Source organism: Ammodytes marinus (assembly GCF_949987685.1).
Source record: "Ammodytes marinus genome assembly, chromosome: 7".
NCBI classification, from domain to species: Eukaryota; Metazoa; Chordata; class Actinopteri; order Uranoscopiformes; family Ammodytidae; genus Ammodytes; species Ammodytes marinus.
In genome coordinates this window covers 13,829,036-13,851,761 of record NC_137211.1, presented here as the reverse complement: position 1 = coordinate 13,851,761, position 22,726 = coordinate 13,829,036, and the positions used below count along the sequence as shown (strand labels likewise).

The following is a 22,726-nucleotide window of genomic DNA, read 5'->3' as shown; positions in this document are numbered from 1 at the left end:
AGGCTATACTAGACAGGACAGCCTATATGAGCAGTCAGCTGTTGAAGGAAAAGTGTCTACCCTATATTTTAGTGTTAAAGAGAACAGTAATCAGCAAACCAGAGCAAACCCCCCCAACCCTTTTTATTTTTTTCTCTCCCACCAAGGAGTCCGGTGTCGTGGGAGGAGTTTGCATTGGGAGCCCAAAAAACTTTTGCGTGTGCGCGTGTCTCGACGCCACGCCTCTGTGCGTTTTTCCTCCGCGCGTTGATTTCATACCAAACTCATTCTTGGCATTCCGCCTTTTTCTGCCAAACAAGATTATTTCTACCGAGGGGAAATACTCACGATTCGGAGAGCAAATCTGGTGTAAAGAGAAGGGAAAAGTGTACCGAGGGTAGCGCGTGTGCCTCTAACAGCCGGACAGGAAAGCCATTGTAAGGTGAGTTCGCTCCCATATAGTTCTTTGTTGTGCGCTGCAACTTTCATGCTGCAGCAGCTGCTTCGCTCAGCCCTGAAGTTTTGGGATTTTTCACATATTTCGCATTTTTCCCGCTGCCGCTTTGCCGATTCAGAGGCTTGTTTGGCTAGCGGGAAGTTACTCCATTATTTACTCACTCCTCCTTGTTGTAATAAAACACTTTTTTAGCCGTCTCTCAGACTTTAAGTGGAGTTGGTTGAGGTATTATTAGCCCGCTAGCTAACCAACTAGCATGCCAGCTCGAGTGTGTTATCAGCGGGCTTGACTGTTATACAGCCACCGAAACATAGAAACTAACAATTCTGTGTACTCTTTAAAGTTTGTATACGGTGTCTAACAACTATTAAGCCACGTTACATGTGACTTTCTTTCCTCTTTGGAGCCAAAGGCGGGTTTTTTTCTTTCCTTTTTTGCCAACTCACATTTGGCTAAACGGCTTCGAAACGTTGAACGTGATTTCACTTTTTTCCCCTCTCCATGTCCATGATAACAGATGGGATTACTTCTCTGCTAGTAGTGGTGCCTATACGAAAGTGTCGCCAACACGTGTGACTGGTCTTACTGGTTTAACAGAAGTCAGAGGAGAAATGACACTTTCGGTAGTAGTCTCTTGCACAACTCTCCTGACTTAATGATGAAATCTGTGTTTGTATGTATGTGGCATACGTTGAAGTGTTTAAAGCTTGATTGAGTCGCTGTCTGAAGTAGTATGCTAGTTGTTGTAGTAGTAGTAGTGAGATGAGGTGACCATGGAAATCTAGGAGTACTGTGATGATGATATCTAGCTGGGTTAATCATAATGTCACTGCTTCTCCCATTGGGACAGAAGGCAGCCCGTAATGTGCGTGACTTGTCAGTGTTTGCTGAGCTCATAGCTTTATTTAGCTCAATGCTCAACTGGCTCCTCACCTCACTGAACACCTGACCTTATGGCCACTGTGAGCTATATTGAAACTGGCTGGGCCTCATATGCCTTCAGTGCAAAACGTCCAAACTTTACATTACCACTGCAAGGTTTCAGTAGCCGCACACTCTTGTCTCGATATACAATCCCTGGCCACTTTATTAGGTAGGCCTACATCTAACACATCCAGCACAGCAGATCAGCCACAAATTCATCATTTATGGAAATGTGTTGTTTTTTAAAAACGTTTCAGAGAGTTGCTCTTTCATTATTGAGGTCATACAGGTGGTTGTGTTGTACTGGATCCCCCCTCCTGCTTGTAATGTGGTGAGCAAAACGTGAATGTTTGTTAATATCAATATGATGCAGTCCAGTTACAGTATATTGTGACTGCAAATTTCAACCCCAGAAATAAGTAAAAAGTAATAATAAAAACCCAACATTACCATTTATGTAGAAATTTTTTGAAGTGGTAACCTTTCCCTTGACCACAAACTGAGCTTGAAATTAGATAAGGCTGACATATGAAGCGATTGAAGCCCTGTTATTACACGGAATAAGGCCATATTTGATGTTGTAGGCCTACATCACTTTTTGGCACAAAAAAATAGATTTATATAGGGGAGAGCGGGTTGAGTTGTGCCAGCGGGGAAGTAGTAAAACCCCTATTTCTAGAAAACCATAGAAGAAATTGGAAATGTGACCACATATTTAAGAAGAGCCATCCATTTGACTCATCCTGTGAAGAAGGGAGACACATGGAATAAGATAAAAGCACATTTAAGCTAAAAAAAACTGTTTTTTGCCTTCCAAGTAAAATTTCTATGATCAATATTTTTGATTATTGTATCTGAACAATTATAGACACGTTTGAAAACATTTGACACATGTTTTAGTGCTCACCCAGGCACTTTGGCACAAATCACCCCAATCGTGCATGTCAGCCCTAAATTGTTGCATTATGTTAATTATCCAAAATGCTGGGATTGGGGTGATTTGTGCCAAAGTGCCTGGGTGAGTTGTAAGTAAGTAAAATGTATTTATAAAAGCACATTTACAACAGTTTGCACTGCCCGCTGCTGTACATAGTGCATTCAGTAGGTAAAAAAATTAAGGTAAAATAACAATAACAAATAAAATAAGACATAAAACTCAGACATCCACATACAAAGATAGTGGTGCAGAGGTAAGATAGTTAATGGAGGAAAAGCCAGGTTGTACAGATGGGTTTTGAGCCTTGATTTTAAAGGCATAAATGGAGGGGGAATCACGTGGTAGGTGGCAGTTCGGAAAGCACGGAGCAGCTACTGCAAAGTAAATTTCTGAGAGTTGTGCCAGTGGCATGGCTGTCACCAAAAAAAGTGATTGTTTACAGTAGCTCAGATGAGACTGACATCTCTATTCCACCTAAAGAAACCACTGATGAGAGTTCAGATGGCCAGAAAGATGATGATGGTGACTTTGTCATTGTAAGCTTTGCAGGTAAAACCACCAAGATCTGCTAGGCCTTGTTTAAGAAAATTGACCTTCAATCTTTGTAAAATATTTACTTTATTTACTTTAAATAAACCTTAAATAAGTTATTGTCTAATGGATTTGTCTTGCATTACAGTTTATGAGATATCAATGGCACAACAATTTACCCATGGTATTCTTTCCAAACGCACAACTTACACCACATCGGGGACAATTTGTGCCATAAGACACATGTGCCATTTTTTCCGAAAGCTATCATTCTTAAACAATTTATTTCAGATCCAAAGTTATTGTTGCCGGGGATGCACCACATCCTGAAATATACATATATATTTTAGTTGGAGACTTTACTGTCAAGGCCTCACTTTGAAGCTACTTTGAGTAAAAAGTGGCACAGCTCCCCCCACTCTCCCCTATAGATTTTTTTTTTTTTTGCCAAAAATGTACTTAGCCTACAGAGTGTTATACTACAGTGGTTCCCTGTAGAATTGATACATGTATGCCTATGATTACAGCTTATGGCCTTGGCTCACACTGGTGTTAAGTAGTTCAACAAAAGTGGGATATTTCCTTCTTGATTATTACATTTCAAAGACTTTTATAGGTCTGATTAAATGAAGGTTTCCAGTATATTACAAGAAATAATTAATTCTCATGTTGATAACCACTGTTATATTGATGTTACTAGTTTGGAGGCAATTGTAACCTAGGGAGGTCTAAATTAAGCTGCTATAACTCCTTATAATCTATAATATAATTTAAGAGGTTCTGAAGTATCAAGGTGATTAAAAACAATGATTAGTATGTTTTTGGAGCTGTTAAAGGACCTCAAACTGAACATTCTCACACCAAAAAAAACCAAACAACTTCCTGGACTGTTCCATCCCCCTCCCCTTGGATATCACAATGTTCTTTCAGGCTTTTGCTCTTTCCTAACCATCTCACCAGGGCCTGTCTGATCTCTATGGCAACAGCACAGTCCCGTCAGCGCGGTGATTGAAACTGGGAAGGCCCTGTGCAGAGTCTGTCCAATAAGCCCACCACAGCAGGGGAAGCTCTGCGACCACACTGATCCTCTGTGGTTCTCCTGTGGCAGGGACCATGTTGGCCACACTCTGGAAAACATTACACGGCAGGCAGCATTCATGTTGCATATGTGTGCCTCCGTGTGTGAGGAGACTTGGAGCATCTTCAACAATAACAAAAGAATGTGTAATTTCCTCATGCAGGCAAAGCTGCGGGCTTCTGGGAATCTCATATGGCTCAAGGTTTCTGCCTCTCAACTAGTTTCTCTATGATGATTAGTGAAGGGAAATGACTAACCCGTCCTGGGCATTACTAGCCATGGTCAATCTTTCGTCCACTGGTGTAACCTTAATAGCTAGACCAAGTGGTGCTGTCTTCATTGACCTTGGTCAGCGTCTATACATTTACAAGCTCTTAGTGTTTTTCCTTTTTTTTTTTTTTTTTTGCCAGGTATTTAACCCTGAATACCAGGGCTATTAATACACCCTGTACCCATGGAGGCTGTAAACAACTTCAGATGAATCTGATCTCGCTCTTAGTCAACTCAAGACATTTGGAGTCCAAGAAATCTGTCGCCATTCTAGGCAGGCGTGGAGTTAATCCTAGAGGGCTGTGTGTCCGTGACAATGTGTGTGATGTCAAGCGCACAGCTACTCTTGATTTTTTGGGCAGATCATGTACAAATTAAGAACATTAGCATGTGGGTTAAGAACCTTTATGAGTGATTGTGTGTGTGTTGTGAATATAGTAAGGCCCTCCTGATGTCTATAAAAATCCATAAAATGGCTCAATAGGATTTCTCAGACTTGTAAGGGGGCATCTTCAACTTCCTCTTTTTATTTGACCATCCAATCTATACTATCAATTGTATAATCATATACGAGAAAGAGAAAAGTACCAATCTGTACAGTTGCTAGAAACATATTGTTTGGGGATTTTCCGACATGTTTTCAAAAAAAAGTTGTCAGTTACTTTTCTGACTATTGATTGACTAATGGATAACTCAGCTAATGGATTAATTGACTAATTCCTAACACTCCACTGCTTATCACCATATTTAGATGGAATTGTGTTGTTGTCATGTCTCTATAGTGGCACATAAGACACCTGTTAGAGTTTGCCTCCAATACTCCAGGCTCTAATACTTGGCCTTGCTGTGCCTAGTTTTTAAATCAAACTGCATGTCATCACTTCATCGCATGTGTGCTTCAGTGCTGATACAGCAGTCAATGTTGGCGTCCATCCATGCTTTGTGCTGTTCGGGGGACATTTTTCCACTTATTCTCCTCCAAAATAACAGATTTTCAAAGATGTTCAGTCAGTTGGGAGTTTCAGCTTGAGAACAGACTAACTGGATTTTTCTATGTACCTACCTGCAAACTGATTGGTTTCCATCTCAGATCAAGCAGTTTTTTTTACATGGATAACTTTTACATTTGTTTTTGTTTATTGTTTTTCATAATTAGATGTAGGGTGATCATAATTGGTCCTTCCTAACACATTAAAGAAAATGAAATGCTATTTTTGTGGCCAGTTGCGTGTGTTGGCGAGTTTCTGCTGTTGCTCAGATACAGAAATTTTTTTGTAACCACAAAAACATTTGTTTATTATTTCATATGAGCAGACTATTCACTTTAGGTTTGTATATTGCTGGAATAGATTTTTCAAAGCTGCACTGTGCTGCTCTGTGATGTTTCAAAACATCTAGGAGACGGCTGCATTAATCTCTTTTAAACCTCGCTTATTCCCTTTTGTTTAAATCTATCAGCAATCAAAACAAATACTGCTCTCTGTCTAACATTGTATTACATATTTTGGCTTTGATGTGTTGCCACCCTGGAACTTTGTTTCAGCACTAGCTTTGCCGTTTAAATATTTTTTATTTTGTCGCTGCTCCATAGTGGAATTTACCTTGATGATCATCGATTTTTTTATAATTACTGCAAGTAATGATTTAATTACCACAATTAATAGAAATAACTCATAGGAATTCTTGTGACAAATATCAAGTACGTGAGAAGTTGTTGTTAGCTGTCCCACAATAGATGGTCTAGAGCTTAGGGCAGAATGTATTCAACTCTGTGTTCTAATCTTTATTGGATTTCAAGTTTACGCTTGCATCGTCTTTTTAGTTGCAACATTAAAAGTGTGAACAATACTGACAATAGCTGGCAGCAGTGTTACGGAAGGGGAATTCTTTATAAAAACAACGTGTCTGTCCCGTCTGTTGTAGGTGTGTTGTGGCTGGAGCCGTCATCATTGCGTCGGAGTGGAGTTGCCGTGGCAGCCCTGACGGGGCGCAGGAGGAGGGTGGCGATGACGCAGAGCCACTGGGAGACGGGCCGGACCGCGCGCTGGACGGAGACCCTGAGGGAGTGTGGAGTCCAGACATTGAACAGAGCTTTCAGGAAGCGCTCGCCATCTACCCGCCCTGTGGCAGGAGGAAGATCATACTTTCAGACGAGGGCAAGATGTATGGTGAGGATGAATAGCACATTTCTGTCCAGAACATGATTGCCTTTTTCAGCAATCCTATCCTGTCTGTCCTCATATAGCCGTTGTTTTCTTTGATATCAAATTCAAAAATCTAATTTAAAAGTCTTCTGTTTTGTGTTTAATGCTTGCTGAGATACTCTGATCATTTGTCATGAAAAAAACTGAGAACATAACAAGCAAGTTAAGAGTGACGTTCTCTCATTGTTATAAAGGGATTTTGACAAAACATTTTCTGTCATGGGACAGCAGACGGAAGGTTTTTAGATAATGACAAATGTCTATATATTTAAAGCTTTTTGAACAACATCATTTTTTAGTTGTAAGGAGGACACGGCTTTGCAACAGCATTGTAGAGGACAGTATCATTCCAAAATAAATTATCTAAAGCACTTATTTGGAAGGAAAAGCTTTCAGTTGGCAGAAATTACCTACTGAACTGTAGTTTAGGTTAAAGTGATGTCTTGTCCACTTTGAAATTACAATATTTATAAAATATTGCAGCTGTGTTTTGAGGAAGTCAGATTTGCCAGAAAAATCTACAACATGTAGAGCTAATTACCATTGTAAACAAATAAGTACAGTAAATGTATAAATGGCAAGTACTAGGGGAGAACGGGGTAATTTGTCACGCGGGTTGGTTGTCACAATCGTTATATCTCGGAACCAGAAGGCGCTGTCTGTGAAATGTTGGTATGTAAATATCCAGAATTGGGATCAGAGGTCAGCTACATAGTCTTCCTTGGAGTTAGACTGCTGAATTTGAGGTGAGACGACTGTTTGTGTTTTTCATGTCAAATTGAAAATATTTAGCTCCTCAGTATTTTTCTTCTAGGCTTTTACACAATGGGTTTATAACAAAACACTTGTTACCCATACAAAGTGTGAAGGGTACACTATAGTTTAGATTGTGGTTAGCAAGCTAATTAGTTGTCAGATGGTTGTTGGCCTTGATGTTAGCAAGAAATTCAAGTTGGGGTTGGTCGTCCAATTTTTTTGGGGGTTGGTTGTCACATGTTATCTCAAGGCTGCAGCTAGAAAAGGAACCCAATAACGAAATGCATTGTCAAGCTGTATCCTCACTGACACCCCAGAGAAGGAAAGAATAGAGCAGGAAAAGGCAGCTAGCATGCAAAAGAAAAAAGGGCAACAAAATCAAAACAACCCAGTGCATCCCAAACTAGACCAGCTGGCAAGGCTACAGTAAGTTATGTAGGCCTACTTGTCAACTTGACAATGCAATTAAACTTTCTAATTTAGTTCTACTTGCTTGCCTTCTTTTTAAGATTATTCCCATTAAAATAACATTATGACAAACAACCCCATAGTGTTTGACAACCGACCCCTTGATGGGGTTGGTTGTCACAATGTGTAAGGGTGTCTTTGATGATTAATTTCTTCTTTATTACAATAAGATAGAAAAAGTGAGGGATACACATTTCAAGCCAACACCTTAAGCTTCAATTTAATGTAGGAATGACTATTGAAAGATGTTTAGGGGATAAGCAATTCTCACTAGAGTAAAAAGTGTGCCTACTTACCCCGTTCTCCCCTACTGCAAAATGAATGATCTAATGGATGATTCAAATTGAGAATTTTTGTTATTGAGTTATACATTTTCACATTTCTTTTCTCATCTAAAAATCCACATTTTATAAACAAGTCCCATATGCCTTCTGTGGTTTGGTTTTTCAAGGAACCACCATAAAGACCAATAATCTGCTGCATGCACTTAGGAGCACAGCGGGGTATTTTGCTCACTAAAAGCGAATAGCAATGTTTTATGCTGAATATAACTGCCTCTCCAAACTGTGCACTATAGGCCTTTCACACCAAAAAGAACCATGAGCCAGTTCCGGGCTGGTGCTGGGGCCAGTTCAAAACTGGTTACAGCCTTATCCCAGTTATGAACCGGTTGGTTTCACAACGACCAGAGCCAGCCATGGAGCTGGCAAGAGAGCAACGTAATGACGTCACTGTAAACGTGTGTGTACGTCGCCCGACGCCGCTGCTCTTGTGGCTAACGCTAAAGCTACCGCTAGCTTTAAGCACAACAACAGCAGCGAATACGTCTTATTTTTACACGTGTTGGCTCTCACTTTGTCTGTGTGTGTGTGCGTGTGTGTGTGTGTGTGTGTCTCCGTTTGTCGCGCTGCTTGGCTCAGTGGGCTCTGTGTTTATATGTCCATGCTGTGAAGGTGCTGCCTGCTTCAGCGTTTACTTTCATGTTACTTCAAAATAAAAGCCAACTCACGTTTGTCCAGTGAAATCCTAATGTGAAGCCAGTGAAATGCTTTTAATGTGAAGCCGCAGCCTTAATGCTCTATTTGTTTAACAGTAACTTAATTGCTGCATGCTGATCTAAAGATAGTGTTTTTCAATATAGAAAGCCATGTCTCTGGCATTACCGGTGGTGACACAAGTTTATTTTGCAAAAATAAAAGGCACATTGTCCCGCACAAATGTAGTCTTTATGTCCCACATCTGGTGAATTGGGATCTGGTCACCCTACTTTGCAAACAGGACCCATACAGCGTATTTTCGCCAGTCAATTTGATCGCTACGTTCGGTAATTATGTCATGTTTCCGTCTCGTAGTAGCGGTGTTTTTAAATATGGCGGGCATGAGGTTTGAGTTGATCTGGTTGGTCAGGATAATCCCGGCCGCTGGCGCAGGCAGTTCTTACCTCAAGCCCAGCTCAATCCTGGGGTTTGAGTTGAACCTGTTTTTACAGGCCGGAGCCGGTTCTTTGGCGTTGTGAAACCAAAACACTGGCTCTAGCTCCGAACTAGCCCGGAACCGGCTCCGATTTTGCTGCGGTGTGAAAGGCCTAATATGTGATTTGAATCAAACAGGGACCCTTTTCACATATCATGTGCCAGTGATCCTCAGTTTGAAGTTGCTGGGAACATATAACAAAACACCTCGCAGAAATGTTTTTTTTTTGTTTAGAGACTGACTGCTCTCCACAATGAATGTTCTTGAATGATGATTCAGGTTAGAACTTAAACAGTACTCAACGACAGCTGGGGCTATCGGCACACACTGTTGCTAAAAAGATGTTGGCAGTTAGGTGGGCAATCAGTGCACACAGTCTTTCTATTCATCATTGAAATCACTATTTAATAGAGGTTGTACCCATGGAGCTCTGTTTTGCTTGGATAAATGGGGCAGGCCAGGTTATGATTGAAGCTTCTTCTTTTATCATCTTTTGCAACATGCTGTCATATTCTGCGTGTATGCTGAAACTTAAGAGAAGGCTCCATCGGGAGGCAGTGGGTTATGTTAACGCAGCATCAAATGTATGCTTTCTTTCAGTTTTTTGGTATATTTTACCGGCTTCGATTATATAATTTTAGTTTGTCCAGTTTTATTTATTTACATGATGTCAATGAATGCCCTATCAACTTCATGATGTAATGACATCATACTTGAATGAAACACAAAATGAAATAAAAAGTTGGTCACAAGAAAGGCGAGTGTATCCCTTTTAAGAATTAGATCAACAACCCAAAGAGTGAGGGGTCTGAAGAGTTTTCTGAAGCCACTGTAGTTTTAACCCAGGTGATCTGCTTGCTGGTATTTTGGGAGTGGGCTATTGCACTTTGAAGTCAATGGGCAGCTGGCACCGACAGGGTCAAAAGGACAGATATAAGGTCAGGTTAGGGGTTTAGCATAAATGTAAGTTGCTTGATTGATCATTCTTCTCTGTGCAGTGTGCACTAATTGCTGAAAGACCATTTTATTTTGGTCAATGGGACTTAATATGTGTGACTGGGTGTTGTGAGGGAAATAGGATATATGATCCCATGCAATTAAAGTTTGTTTGGACATTGCAGCATTTTCTCCTTGTGTGGAGCTGTTGGCTCCTTTTCTGACCACCCCCACTTCCTTCTCAATAAACAAGGATAGTCTCTCTGGTACACACGTTCACGCATTGTAAAGCTAGTGCTACACTCACCCTTAATACAGAATACCCATGCTCAACTGAACCCACTGGTCTAATTTTCCAGCATGTAGGACATCACAACATTTTTAATTATGTAAGGCCAAATGACCAATTAAAGTTAAATTTCCGAATGTTTACTTTTTTGTGTCGGTGGCTCACTCACACTGGATTCTGCACCATTGGTCTCTCTTAATCCCTCTTTTTTGATTGTTTTTTTTTAGTAATCTCATCTCCTCTAACAAATGGGTAAACACTTGATTCATGTGGCAGATGAAGGTGTATCAGATCAATATACATGAAATGTGTGAACATTGATGTTTGAACAGAACAGGCAATGTTACTTGTAATGGACCTTCATCTCACAATGTAACACAAATGCTCCTAACTCGCCCTTCAATTAACTGTTGAGTTGACTTCTGATGAAACGGTGTTTGGTCTTTTATAGCTGCAGGAAAGTGGATGGGTCCTGTTTTGGAAATAAGAGCAGACTGTGAGTCAGTGGCCTCTGTTGATTTTAGGGGCTTCTGTGTTCTGGTAACTCCACATAACTGATGTGACTCAGCCTGGTGCGACCTGAGTCCCTGGAGCATGGCACCACTTCCCAGAAAGCAAGATGGTGATGATGTTAGCAAATGTGTATATGTGATTAAATGTTTACAGCTGTGGAATCAGTCTGTAAGGCTTCATTTGGTCACCCTAGCCTCTCTTGCATTCTGACATCTGCAGCCGAGTGATTAGTGAGTTGCTCACCAGTTAGGATTAGAGAGTGGAGCTGGGGGAGGCAGAGAACGAAAGAGCTGACCAGGCACTCTGTAGTGACCACATTTCTGAAGTCTGTTAACTACATAATGACCCTCCTCTCTCCTTTTCCTTCACTTGTTAGTCTGCTTTGGAGCTCAGCCATCAAACAAGGCCAAGTCTGACTCTTTAATTAACACAAGGTGTCCTTTTAATTATACAATATAGCCTAATAAATTGAAAACTTGACTGTGTGTGTGTGTGTGTGTGAATGTGTTGAGTAGGGTCCAGCTGCAGCCCCGGAGACAAGTTACCCTGGCGTGACAACGACACCCAGGCGTGACGGAAGTAACTGTGGTGTGACGGACGTGATTTTTGACTATTTAGCTTCCATGACATGTCTGCTATGTCACTCATTTGCCCTAACCCTAACCACCCAGCTATGATGCCTGAACCTAATCCTCAAAACAATATAGGACTAAATAACCGAAATTTAGTAGCCTATCGGTCTGCGGTCTTTTTTATTGTTTGACGTGACGTACTGAAGATGGCCGCCGCCGTGTTCCGTCAATGTTCTATCTAAATTCTAACCTCTCCCTGTCCCCTTGCCCTAACCCTAACCACCCAACTGTGATGCCTGAACCTAATCGCCAAAACAATATAAATAACACAAACTTAGTATCGGTCTGCTGTCTTGTTATTGTTTGACGTTGTTTACAATTTAGAAGTTTATGATGTTGCAAAAATAAAATCTACAGGTAACGTCCGTCACACCACAGTTTCTTCCGTCACGCCTAGGTGTCGTTGTCACGCCAGGGTGCTTGTCTCCGGGGCTGCAGCTGGATACTATTGAATGTGTTTAGTAGACTTATAAGAGCATCGCCCCCTTGGCGCCACCTGCAGTGGACGTGAGAGGTTTGCCCCAGTTTTTTTTTGTGTGTGTGTTTGTTAGCCTGGAAATCCAGACCCTGATATCTTTAACAATAGAGGGTCTGGCCACGATCAATAGTAATTTCCAACTCAAGGGGCGGCTCCTACTCGTGCATTTCAAATGCCACTGCACGCAGTTGGATAGCACTACAACCAATCAGAGCGATGCACAAGGTGACGTATTTAGCCCTGTTCGTTTAGCGAACAGCTGTTAAACTGTTAAATTAAACTTTTGCCATGGTCGGTCGGCAAAACAGAACATTCCACTTACTTGCTGATGAAAGATTTGAGTGCCGTCTTCCAAATCGTAAAGGGTCGAGGCCAAAGCAGTCTCAAACTCACACAACATATCCGCAGCCATCTTTGATGTTTACTATCACGGCTTTGACGTCGCATGCACATCACTGTCGTCATCCGGTTATGTCCGCCCCAGAGCACCATACAAAGGGCTCTGGCCCGCCCATATTAGATAGAACCAATTGAAACGTGAGCCAGAATTTCTGGACTTTCTGAAAAAGCTTCAATGGAGAGTGTCCAGACCAACAGGCCCAGCAAATTTAATTTGCCAGCGCCTAGTGGCAGGTCTGGGAATGCCAGGCTATGTGTTTGTAGCTTGTTTTCTTGATCATTTTGTCTTGTGTGTGTATTGTGTGTGTCTACTTGTTCTGTCTTTTTGTCTATATGGAAAACTGATAACAGACTTATAAGAGCATTCCCATGCACCTCACACCAAGTTTGCAGTTCATTTTATGTCATACTGGTTTAATTTCAAATGCATTACAGGGATGGAAAAAGTATCTGCATTTACCTTCCTCTTGTTTTTCCTTATACCAAAGCTTGACCAGTGGATTTAGGAGAACCTAAACACACATTTGACTAGCTGAGGTCCCTAATGCCACTGTGACACTTTGGCTGAAAGACACAAAGGATTTATAGCAAATGTTTTATGAGTATACTAAAGATAATTGGTGTTAAAAAAATATAAACCTAAGATTGGGGTTAGAGTTATGTTTAGGTTTAAGCAAGTGCTAAGACTCATATGCAGGAGAGAAACAAATGCGAAGCATGCTCGAGATCAGGCTGGTCTGCTAAGTGAAATGAGTCATTTTAGGGGGGTTTGGGATGCACTAAAACATTATTTTTTTTAAAATCTTTTATATTTATTTTAGGTCGAAATGAGCTTATAGCTCGCTACATCAAGCTACGAACAGGGAAGACACGCACACGCAAACAGGTATGCACAAATGTTATTAAAGATAACAGTATTCACACGTATCTCGTTTATACACGTTTATGTATTTGGTGTTGACCTTTTCACCATTTTTAAGTGATTTGTGATGGACCATGGCTGTCTTCAAAATTGTAAAATCATTCTGTGAATGTGTGTTTTTTCATTTTTTTTTTCATTGGGGTAACCCTGGTCCTATAGGTGTCTAGTCACATACAGGTTCTGGCACGTAAGAGGGTACGAGAATACCAGACAAGCATCAAGGTGGGTGTCCACCGAATCAACTCTCTCTTCTCTCTGTAGTCACATCCCCTCTTCTTTCCTTTCCTTTCCTCTCCTCTCCTTTCCTTTCCCCCTTTCCGCCCATCCTCTTTCCTTCATCCTGTCTTCCATCAGGTCTCTAGTCACCTACAAGTCTTGACCAAGAGAAAGTCGCGTGAGATTCAGTCTAAGCTCAAGGTACACACTGACTGCTCACTGACTTTACCATGCCAGCTGCTTCGCTCTGCATGTGGCCCAAATCAAATTCAAACCATTTAATTCTATATAGATTGTATTGTGGGAGCTTATCGTGGATTAATGCTGGTCATTAACAGTTGTTTTAATTATTTATAATAGAAAAAGGAAAAATGTATTGTTAGAGCATGACACATTCATGTAGTTTTGTGATGATCCTTGGCTTCCTATACAGCATCTATGATAGAACCACCTCCCTAATGCATTAGTATAAATCCAGTTTACAGTTAGTACTAGGTATCACAGGTACATGCTTGTAATGTCATCATTAGGTCTCTGAGATTGCGTAAGTCATTGGCTGTGTTAATGTGGCATTGCAGACTCAGGCTTTGCAAACACATTGCTTGACTGATTTAATGCTTATAAGGTCTCACTATTTTGCTTTCTGTCAGTATTATCTGGCTTTGCTCAGTGTAAAAGCCAGATGTTTTGAATGAGTTTGTGTCATAGTATATGGGAAAGTGGTTATGGTTGTAATGCATGACAGTAAAGTCGATCTGTTTACTTAGTTTAAGAGGCGTTGGACACTGGACAGATAATTGCATGACATTCAGTAACCATCTTGGTTGACCTTATCATGTGCATGGCTGTAGTAAGTAACACGAATGCTTGCAAACACACAGACATACAGGGGGTTTGTCACATGCCGCTCACCCGTGTACACATGGCAGTTTTTCTTTTCAAAACAATTTCATTCTCACTCTTAAAACATTTCCCCCATGTCCTCTTACATCTCTTGTGTTTAAGCAGTTTTCTTGTGGTTTTTCCATGCCTGTAATAAAGGCTCTTTGTGACATAATTTTGCACCGAAGGCATTTCACTTTCTGTTCTGTAATACACATTTGGAGAGTGTTACTTGTTCAGATTTCCATGCCAGTATGTTTTCCTGGTATAAACGTCAGCACTTGGCTTTGAGACAGAACAGATTCATAGGATTTTGCCTGTTCTGTTAATGTTAGATAAGTTCTTTCTAAGTTTAACTTAAGTGTTTGTCATTTTAGATGCAGGGTGAAGTCAAGTGAGTGTCTGTAAGGTGTTTCCCTCTCTGCCCAACAGTGAATCTGTGACTTGTTTCATTTTTGTATGTACTGAAGTTAATTAATAATGTGTCTTTTTTGCCATAGGCCATGAACTTGGTAAGTTTGGTTATACAACTACAGTTTTTTTTGCTTCAGGCTTTGTGCTTTGTGGTTGGCATCACATTAATGCTAGTCCGCAATGCAGTTCTACCGCAGGACTCAAAACTCCTGCTAATTGCTCCTCTGTTCTAGTTGCTTTAGTCAAATATTGGTGATGGCTCCAGTTAGCTCTGCTAGCCTCCTAGCTTGGTGCGCCTCATAATTTGGCATGCCTCTTTATTTGCTTTGCACTCTGTCCTGTCTTCCCTCATAGTTACTGCATCATGCTGACCTACTGTATAATATTTTGGCTGGCTTACTGTCTAAACTGGCCTTTAAAGTTGACTGGCTCTGGAATGTTAACTTGAATTGAACTGGAGTTTTCAAGAAGAAGCATTATCATTCTGTTTTAATTTGTCTTCCTCATCCAGGACCAGGTATCCAAAGACAAGGCACTGCAGACAGTAGCCAACCTCTCATCAGCTCAGATTGTGTCAGCTAGTGTAATGAAACCCCAGACTCAGTATCCTCCACCAGTCAGAGTGAGACACACACACACACACACACACACACACACACACACACACACACACACACACACACACCAGTTCTTTTCTACCCTGTTTAAGACGTCTGAGTAATATTATCTGCCCCATGTCCCTTCTTTCTCTTTTTGTTTAGTTTTGGCCCGGCCCTATGCCAGGACAGTCTGGACATCCTCAGGAGTAAGTATCACTGGCAATTAGTTTGTTTGATCTTGGAGAGTCTTATGTTTAGGCTGGTACAGTGGCTAATTTTTGGGTTCCTACTATTCCTTTGTACAGCATCAAGCCCTTTGCACAGCCACCGTACACTACACTACCAGTCCCCCCTGTCCCTGCACCTATCAGTAAGTGGGAACACAAACCTGTTGAGTTGAAGCAATTGGTGATGATGACTGTAATATTAATTGTTTGAATGTTTGGCAGGTTATGAGCCCCTGCCTCCCCCCCGTCCTGCAGCTATAGCAGCTCCTGTATGGCAAGACAGAACCATCGCCTCTGCAAAACTACGGCTACTGGAGTTCTCTGCTTTCATGGAGAACCAGAGAGACAGGGAGACGGTACAGACAATCCAGATGCTTCAACAAAACAACAATGTTACGTTTCCTCTGTTTTTTTATTTCTTCTTCTTTCTTTCCAACAGTACAAACACCTTTTCGTACACATTGGCCCATCAAACCCGGGCTACAATGACCCCGTGTTGGAGTCCATAGATGTGAGGCAGATTTACGACAAGTTTTCTGAGAAGAAAGGAGGCCTGAAGGAGCTGTATGAAAAGGGGCCGCACAACGCATTCTTCCTTGTCAAGTTCTGGGTCAGTACACAAAACTTGGCATATTTCTGAGAGAAGATTTTCAGAAAACAAAACCGCTGAAGTCGAGAAATTATCACAAAAAGTCAGGGGATCATTGGGGAAATTCTCAACGTATGGCAGTGTCAGACTGTTATTCCAATCATTGCATGGCTTAAAGCTGGAGTGGAGGATTTGGGGAGAAAATGGCAGTTGGGATAGAGATTCAAATCCAAATACCTCAACCGCTCCACTTGTTCTCTTTGGTCCCTCCCCTATGGTCCCTCCCTGACACGCTCTACACCAACAAAGTCGTGCCAAAGTGAATGGACAGTCCCAACAGCCAATAAGAACAGAGAATCGGAGCCTCGCTCTGATTGGTCAAAGTGTACAACTCATGTTAACTTTGACCAATCAGAAATCACATACCCCAGCTTTAAGTTGGTGTTACACATGACATAGCTCTGGTTAGAGTCTGCTGTCATAACCTGCTACACCACACGGGGGAAGCAAAGTCAATAGCTGTATCTCGATTCAGGGGTTGCAGCCTACGAAGGCTGCATTTGAAGACCGATTGCGTCATAGCGGCGCGCAAAGGCTTGTTCCATTTGCAACGTTTTGCAAGGCTCCTTCATATGCGGCCGAGAAATGCAGCCTTCGTTTCACGGTTTTGAAGGCTGCAACAAATGGATCCTTCGTGGCCCAACATATCCCAAGATTCATTGCGTTTTTTTCAGAGATGGCATAAAATAAAATAAAAAATAACAAAACAGCAACGTGTTGCTCCATCTTCTTAACCTTTATCTTCCTTTCTTTTTTTATTGTACTTTTTTTTCTTTTCGTCTAGTAGGCAACTTATTTTTTTTTTGTCTTCCGTTGACAAGGCTGTCTCCGTTGGCAGCAATCAGGGTTACTAGGCAGCACAGGAGCGGCGAGTCGTCACGCAAGGTAACGGCTTGTTACGCAAACCGGAAATGCTCGTAAACGGAGACCTGCGGAGACCGTCTCGTTTAACAACGCTCGTTCGGCCCTGGTTCGGCCTTCGAATCGGCTATAGCCTTCATAGACCGCGTCCTTCTACGGATTGGGATATAGCAACAGTCTTTGGTTGTGGCTTTCTTTTCTCTGTCATTAAGCTCAATGTTTTTGTGCGTGTTACAGGCGGACCTTAGCAGTGACATTGAGGAGGGTTCTGGCGTGTTCTACGGCGTGAGCAGCCAGTACAGTGGAACGGAAAACATCACCATCAGTGTTTCAACAAAGGTCTGCTCCTTTGGCAAACAAGTGGTAGAGAAGGTTGAGGTGAGAAGATTTGTTTAAAAAAAAAGTATATATATATATATATATATATATATATATATATATATATATATATATATATGTATATGTATGTATATATATATATATATATATGTTTCATATTCTGTCATTTTAATGTGTGGTTTAAAGGCACTACGAGTAAGTCGGCACGTTGGCGACACCTTTGAACAAAAGCGGTAGTATTATTACGACGCCAGCTGTCGTGAAGCTGTTTGCTTGCTCGTGCAGGGCTGCAAGATTCAAATAATCAGGAAGCAATATGGTGCGTGTCCGTGTGTGGACTCATTTCGGCTCGGTGAGAGTGGTGGTGACACAGCATCTACTAATGCCAGTAAGTGCTAAACACTCCTGATTGCAATGAGTTGATGCATTGTCACCTCTCACGGAGCTGAACGAGTCTTTAGTAGGCTACCGCTCATTCATTTAGGAGTAAACACTGCAGTCTAGGTTCACTCCGTGAAATTGTGTAGGCCTATACGTTGCTTGGCAACGCCCTCCCACCCGCCTATCACTCTCCCTTTTTTGCTTTTCTTCATTGCATTTTCTTTTTTTGCTTTGATGGTTCAGCCCCGTTATCAATTATGACGACAAATAACTGTCTCAAACAAGGCTCCCGCTCCCCTTCTAGGGTGACCAGATCGCATTTCCATTACTTTTCACACGTCCCGCAAATTGAGACGTTGTCCCGCATTGTTATTGAAAGTGAGCCCCCCTTTTTAAATGCGTGTTTTATAATCTGGTAGCCTATATATCCGATAGCTGTGTGGAGACAGCAGTCTGTGAGTGTGCGTCTCTCCGTTTGTCTCTGTGTGTGTGTATCGCACTGTCGGGGGGCTGCTGGGCTCAGTGGCTCTGTGAAGGTGCTGCCTGCTTCGGCATTTCCTTTCTGTTACTTCAAAATAAAAGCCAACTCACGTTTGTCAAGTGAAATGCTTATGTGAAGCCAGTGAAATGCTTTTAATGTGAAGCCGCAGCCTTAACTCTATTTGTTTAACAGTAGCTAACTTAACTGCTGCGCGCTGATCTAAAGATAGTGTTTTTTAATATAGAAAGCCGTGTCTCTGGCATTACCGGTGGTGACACGAGTTTATTTTGCTAAAGAAAACGGCACTTTGTCCCGCACAAACGTAGTCTTTGTCCCACATCTGGTGAATTGGGATCTGGTCTCCCTATCCCCTTCCCTCACCTGGGGCCTCATTTATAAAGCTTGCGGCGCACAAAAACCTTGCGTAGACGGGAAGAAATTTGCGGGAAAATGTGCGGTGGCAAACGTTGGTATTTATAAAGACATTATTTGCGGAGAAGTGTGCGTATTCCTACGCCAACCTTCGACCATGCGTAGAGCTACCGCAAGGTTTTCCTGACTCGGGGAATCAGCGACACTCAATGGCAACACCACGAAATAAAGCTCTGTCATCAGAAAAACACAGACAAATTATGCTTGGCACCCAATATATTTAGTCAATAAAATATATAAGCTTACCTATAGTTGTGAATATATGGCTACTGTAGTCTATGGCATGCAGTTGTGATGTAGGTTGAATTACTTATCAAGTAGCCTAGGTCTACATGCTTTGGTTATATTTTATAAGTTGAATCTTATAGCACTACTTTATAATAATATCCTATACGTCGGGAGGTGTTTCCGTGAGTGGCCAGCGGGAGAGCAAATTTTAAGAGGTTTGTAAAAAGTAGTTTTGTACAAAGTTAAGCCCAACAGATATTAATTAAAACTGTAATTTCGTTAGATACAATCATGTTATGAATTTAGCAAATCATTACACACATCTCTTTCCCATAACAATTCACCCTGGAAGATATAACTATAGCCTAATCTGACGTTGTTGGAAATGTGTGGATCTCACGGGAGATAAACAATTCTCTCGAATTGACTATAGGCATTATTTCACTTGTCACACCATATTTTATATAGGCCTACATATAGGACTACAGGTATAGGCCTACGCTACTACGTGATATTTCATAAAGTACAAAGTTGGGTGAAACTGCTTTACAAAGACTACAACGACTGTGCCAATCATGATATGTGATAAGCGCGCGGGTGTGTATGTGTGTGTGCCAGTTTCTGCAGCACATGCACGACGTCACAGGCTTTCTTCCTTCACAGTCGCTTTCTTTGCGGCCGCGTTGCCTCCCTTTTTTCCTCATGTCAGTCAAAATTCCGTGCTTATTAAGTGCGTCATCATATTCAGGAGCTATTTAGCATTCGCCATGTATGGTAGATTGTGGGATGAAACTGGGAGGTGAAGTGGGAGGACACGGGGTGGAGATCGTCTGCGCACAATTCACCGCAGGTGGGTATTTATAAAGGGAAGATTGCGTGCAACTGTGCGCCGCACAGTTTTATAAATCTGAATTTTTTTTTGCGCAGCACATTTTTGGCTTTCTGCGGACGCAATGTTTTAGGATGGTTTCTACGCACACCGTTATAAATGAGGCCCCTGGAGCCATAGGCTTCTCAAATCGCGTTCCTGCGCCACACTGAAATCTGCGACCAATGCGGATATGTGACCATAGAGCATGCACGCGTGAACCGAAAATCGGACTGGGTGTACGACCAGATCAAATGCAGTAATAAAAACTATATAAAAACGTCTTTCTTTGCACTGATGGACTTGTTTGCTGTTAAAGGTAATTTATGATTATGAGAGGAAACATGAGGCTGTTTAAAAGATATTTAAAAGTTACTCGTTGCCGCTTTAACTGGCGCGTGTGGATTCCTCCCATGCAGACTGAATATGCCCATATGGAAGGAGGAAAGTATGTGTTCCGCATCCACCGTTCGCCCATGTGTGAATATATGATAAACTTCATCCACAAACTCAAACACCTGCCAGAGAAATACATGATGAACAGTGTACTGGAGAACTTCACCATCCTACAGGTGTGTGTGTGTGTCTCAGCGCGACTCTACAACCATATCTTGTCATACACGTTATTATTTATTTTATTAAAACCTGTTTTGCTCTTTCCCCATCTCCTTGCTAGGTGGTGTCCAACAGAGAAACTCAGGAGACTCTGCTGTGCATAGCCTTTGTGTTTGAGGTGTCCACTAGTGAACATGGAGCGCAGTACCATGTGTATCGACTGGTCAACGACTAGCAGCACGTTGTGTGCATGCAGAGACTCTCTACAGACTTTTTTGATACATAACACAATTTCCAGCTTGAACACAATCCCCACCCCTCTACTCACACACTTGTTTAACAGACCAACAGTCACACTGTGGTCACACCTGTTTAATGTATATGCGTTTTCCATCGCCACAAACACATTTCCCACACAACAACCCATGACTTAAACACTAATGTGGAAATCTTTTTTTTTTATAGATTTTCCACCAAAAACTTTTCAATCTTGGGACAATTATTAATTATGAGTTGTGATGATGTTATCCAATTACATTTTTCAGTCACAGGAAGGTTGAACCTTGAGAAAATGATTGCATTATCAGGTTCAAAGTATCACAAGTCGTTTTAGGCGTTATTAGACTTTTCTAGTTGATTTTACAAACATGTGATAAAAAAGAAAAAGAAACCATCAAAATGGCTATACTAAATTTCATCAAGTTTTATATGAAATGATATTCTCCCATCATATACAATGGGAATGTAGCTGTGATACACTACAAATGAATTAGTCATTTCCAGGGAATTTTCCAAGCATATTAATTTATGTTAAAGGTGTTACTGCTGTGAGACGAGTTTGAATATATGTTGGCAAACAAATCATTTAATCAGTGTTAATGTAACTCTGCTACAATTACTATTTTTTTCTACAGTTTGTAGTATTTCTATAAGGTAGGAATTGAATGAGCCTTTAATTATGTATCCTTAATCACTGCTTAGTGTGGACTCATGATCTTCAGCCGGTTTAATCAAAACTCTTCAGGATCATACGACAGAGAGTATGTGTGTGCCTCTTCTAGGAATGTAATGCACTACCTGTAAAGACGTAAACTTCAAATTTATATTTGAAACATAGTGTCAAAGTGTAAACAGAGCCATTATTTTAGGTGCATAATGCTGTTCAAAGGTTTTCAGTGGTACTGCGGGTGAGGAGGGAAAACTCTTTTGATCAAAACTCAAGGAGGTGTTTTAGTTTGCCTCTCCTGTCACAGGAAATAATTCACAACCAATTTTAAGATTAAATTCACATTCGAGTGTCAGCAGCATTTTGTATGAAACATTTATCCTTACTGTTTGTTGACACAAAACAGTTTTTACTTGGACTGTGTGGGCTCGCTGCAGTATTTCTACCTCCATGTGAGTTGGGATAAGAATGTGCTTTGGTTCATATAAAGCCTTAACCTGAGGAGCACTGATGTATAGGATGTGTACACTACACTTGTAATGGTACTGTTTTTAAGCCAAAACAAGGTAAATTGACTTTGAGTTTTTTTTTTTTTTTTTTTGTAAAGATGAACTATCTTTTTTGTATTTTACCAGCACAGCTAGAAGTGTAACTCTAAACATGAAATATGATGGGTGTTTCGGTTGTATCTTTTTTCAATGTATGCAAAAATGATGAATGGTACAGACCACACTAAGGTCGCCCACAGTGCACTGGGGTAGATTTTGCCTGATAACACTAGCGAATTATTCAGCTTACACTTGCTTTTTTGTTGTTGTTGTTTTTTGTCATGTTTTTGTTCTCTGGTACATTTGGCTACCAGCATATATATTTTTTTTTATAGTATATGTTATTTGACTCTTATCTCGTCCTCTCCTGGTAAGATTTTCCTCTACAATACGGAAGGAGACAATGATTTGTCTTGATCTTGAAAGTATAAGTCAACTGGTTACATTTTGAAAATATCCATACTCACCGTGTGGTCAGCCTTACGTTTTACCCTTCTTATTTTTGCTGTCTGTACCCTAGTTGGCTGTGCCTCATCACTCCTTTGGTCAAGTATGCTCAGTGAATTAAATCTGTGCCTTTATGCTTTACCAATAAAATCACATGGTGTTTGCAGAAACATGTAGCCTTTAGAGTCTTCATAGTAACACTTAGACAGCTGCATGAAAATCATCCTCAATTATATCTCAATATCTCCTTCATGTTTTTACTGTTAATAACCCCATATTCCTCAAAATTAATTATTGGAAAAAAAAATTTGTCTCTAACCAAACAAGGCACCACTGGTCCAACAATATCCAGACTAGTCATAATAGTCCTGATCATAAACACATTTTTACATGTTCAGAATTGTCAT

The 22,726-nt window shown here is 41.0% G+C and overlaps 1 protein-coding gene across 1 annotated transcript; it reads left to right on the top strand.

Annotated features, from left to right (window-relative positions):
* Positions 1 to 250: 250 nt before the first annotated feature.
* On the top strand, positions 251 to 22,471 carry tead3a (TEA domain family member 3 a). Its single transcript, XM_080030616.1, has 13 exons — positions 251 to 421; positions 6,100 to 6,344; positions 13,146 to 13,210; positions 13,406 to 13,468; positions 14,845 to 14,856; positions 15,270 to 15,380; positions 15,520 to 15,563; positions 15,663 to 15,727; positions 15,807 to 15,940; positions 16,024 to 16,194; positions 17,332 to 17,472; positions 20,243 to 20,395; positions 20,500 to 22,471. The coding sequence occupies exons 2-13, from the start codon at positions 6,338 to 6,340 to the stop codon at positions 20,611 to 20,613; spliced, it is 1,080 nt and encodes a 359-aa protein (XP_079886742.1). The 5' UTR covers positions 251 to 421; positions 6,100 to 6,337; the 3' UTR covers positions 20,614 to 22,471.
* Positions 22,472 to 22,726: the final 255 nt, after the last annotated feature.

Coding starts and splice junctions, on each gene's coding strand:
- tead3a (XM_080030616.1), top strand. Junction 16,195..17,331: donor TCTTCCTTGTCAAGTTCTGG/GTCAGTACACAA, acceptor TGCGTGTTACAG/GCGGACCTTAGCAGTGACAT. Junction 20,396..20,499: donor AGAACTTCACCATCCTACAG/GTGTGTGTGTGT, acceptor TCTCCTTGCTAG/GTGGTGTCCAACAGAGAAAC.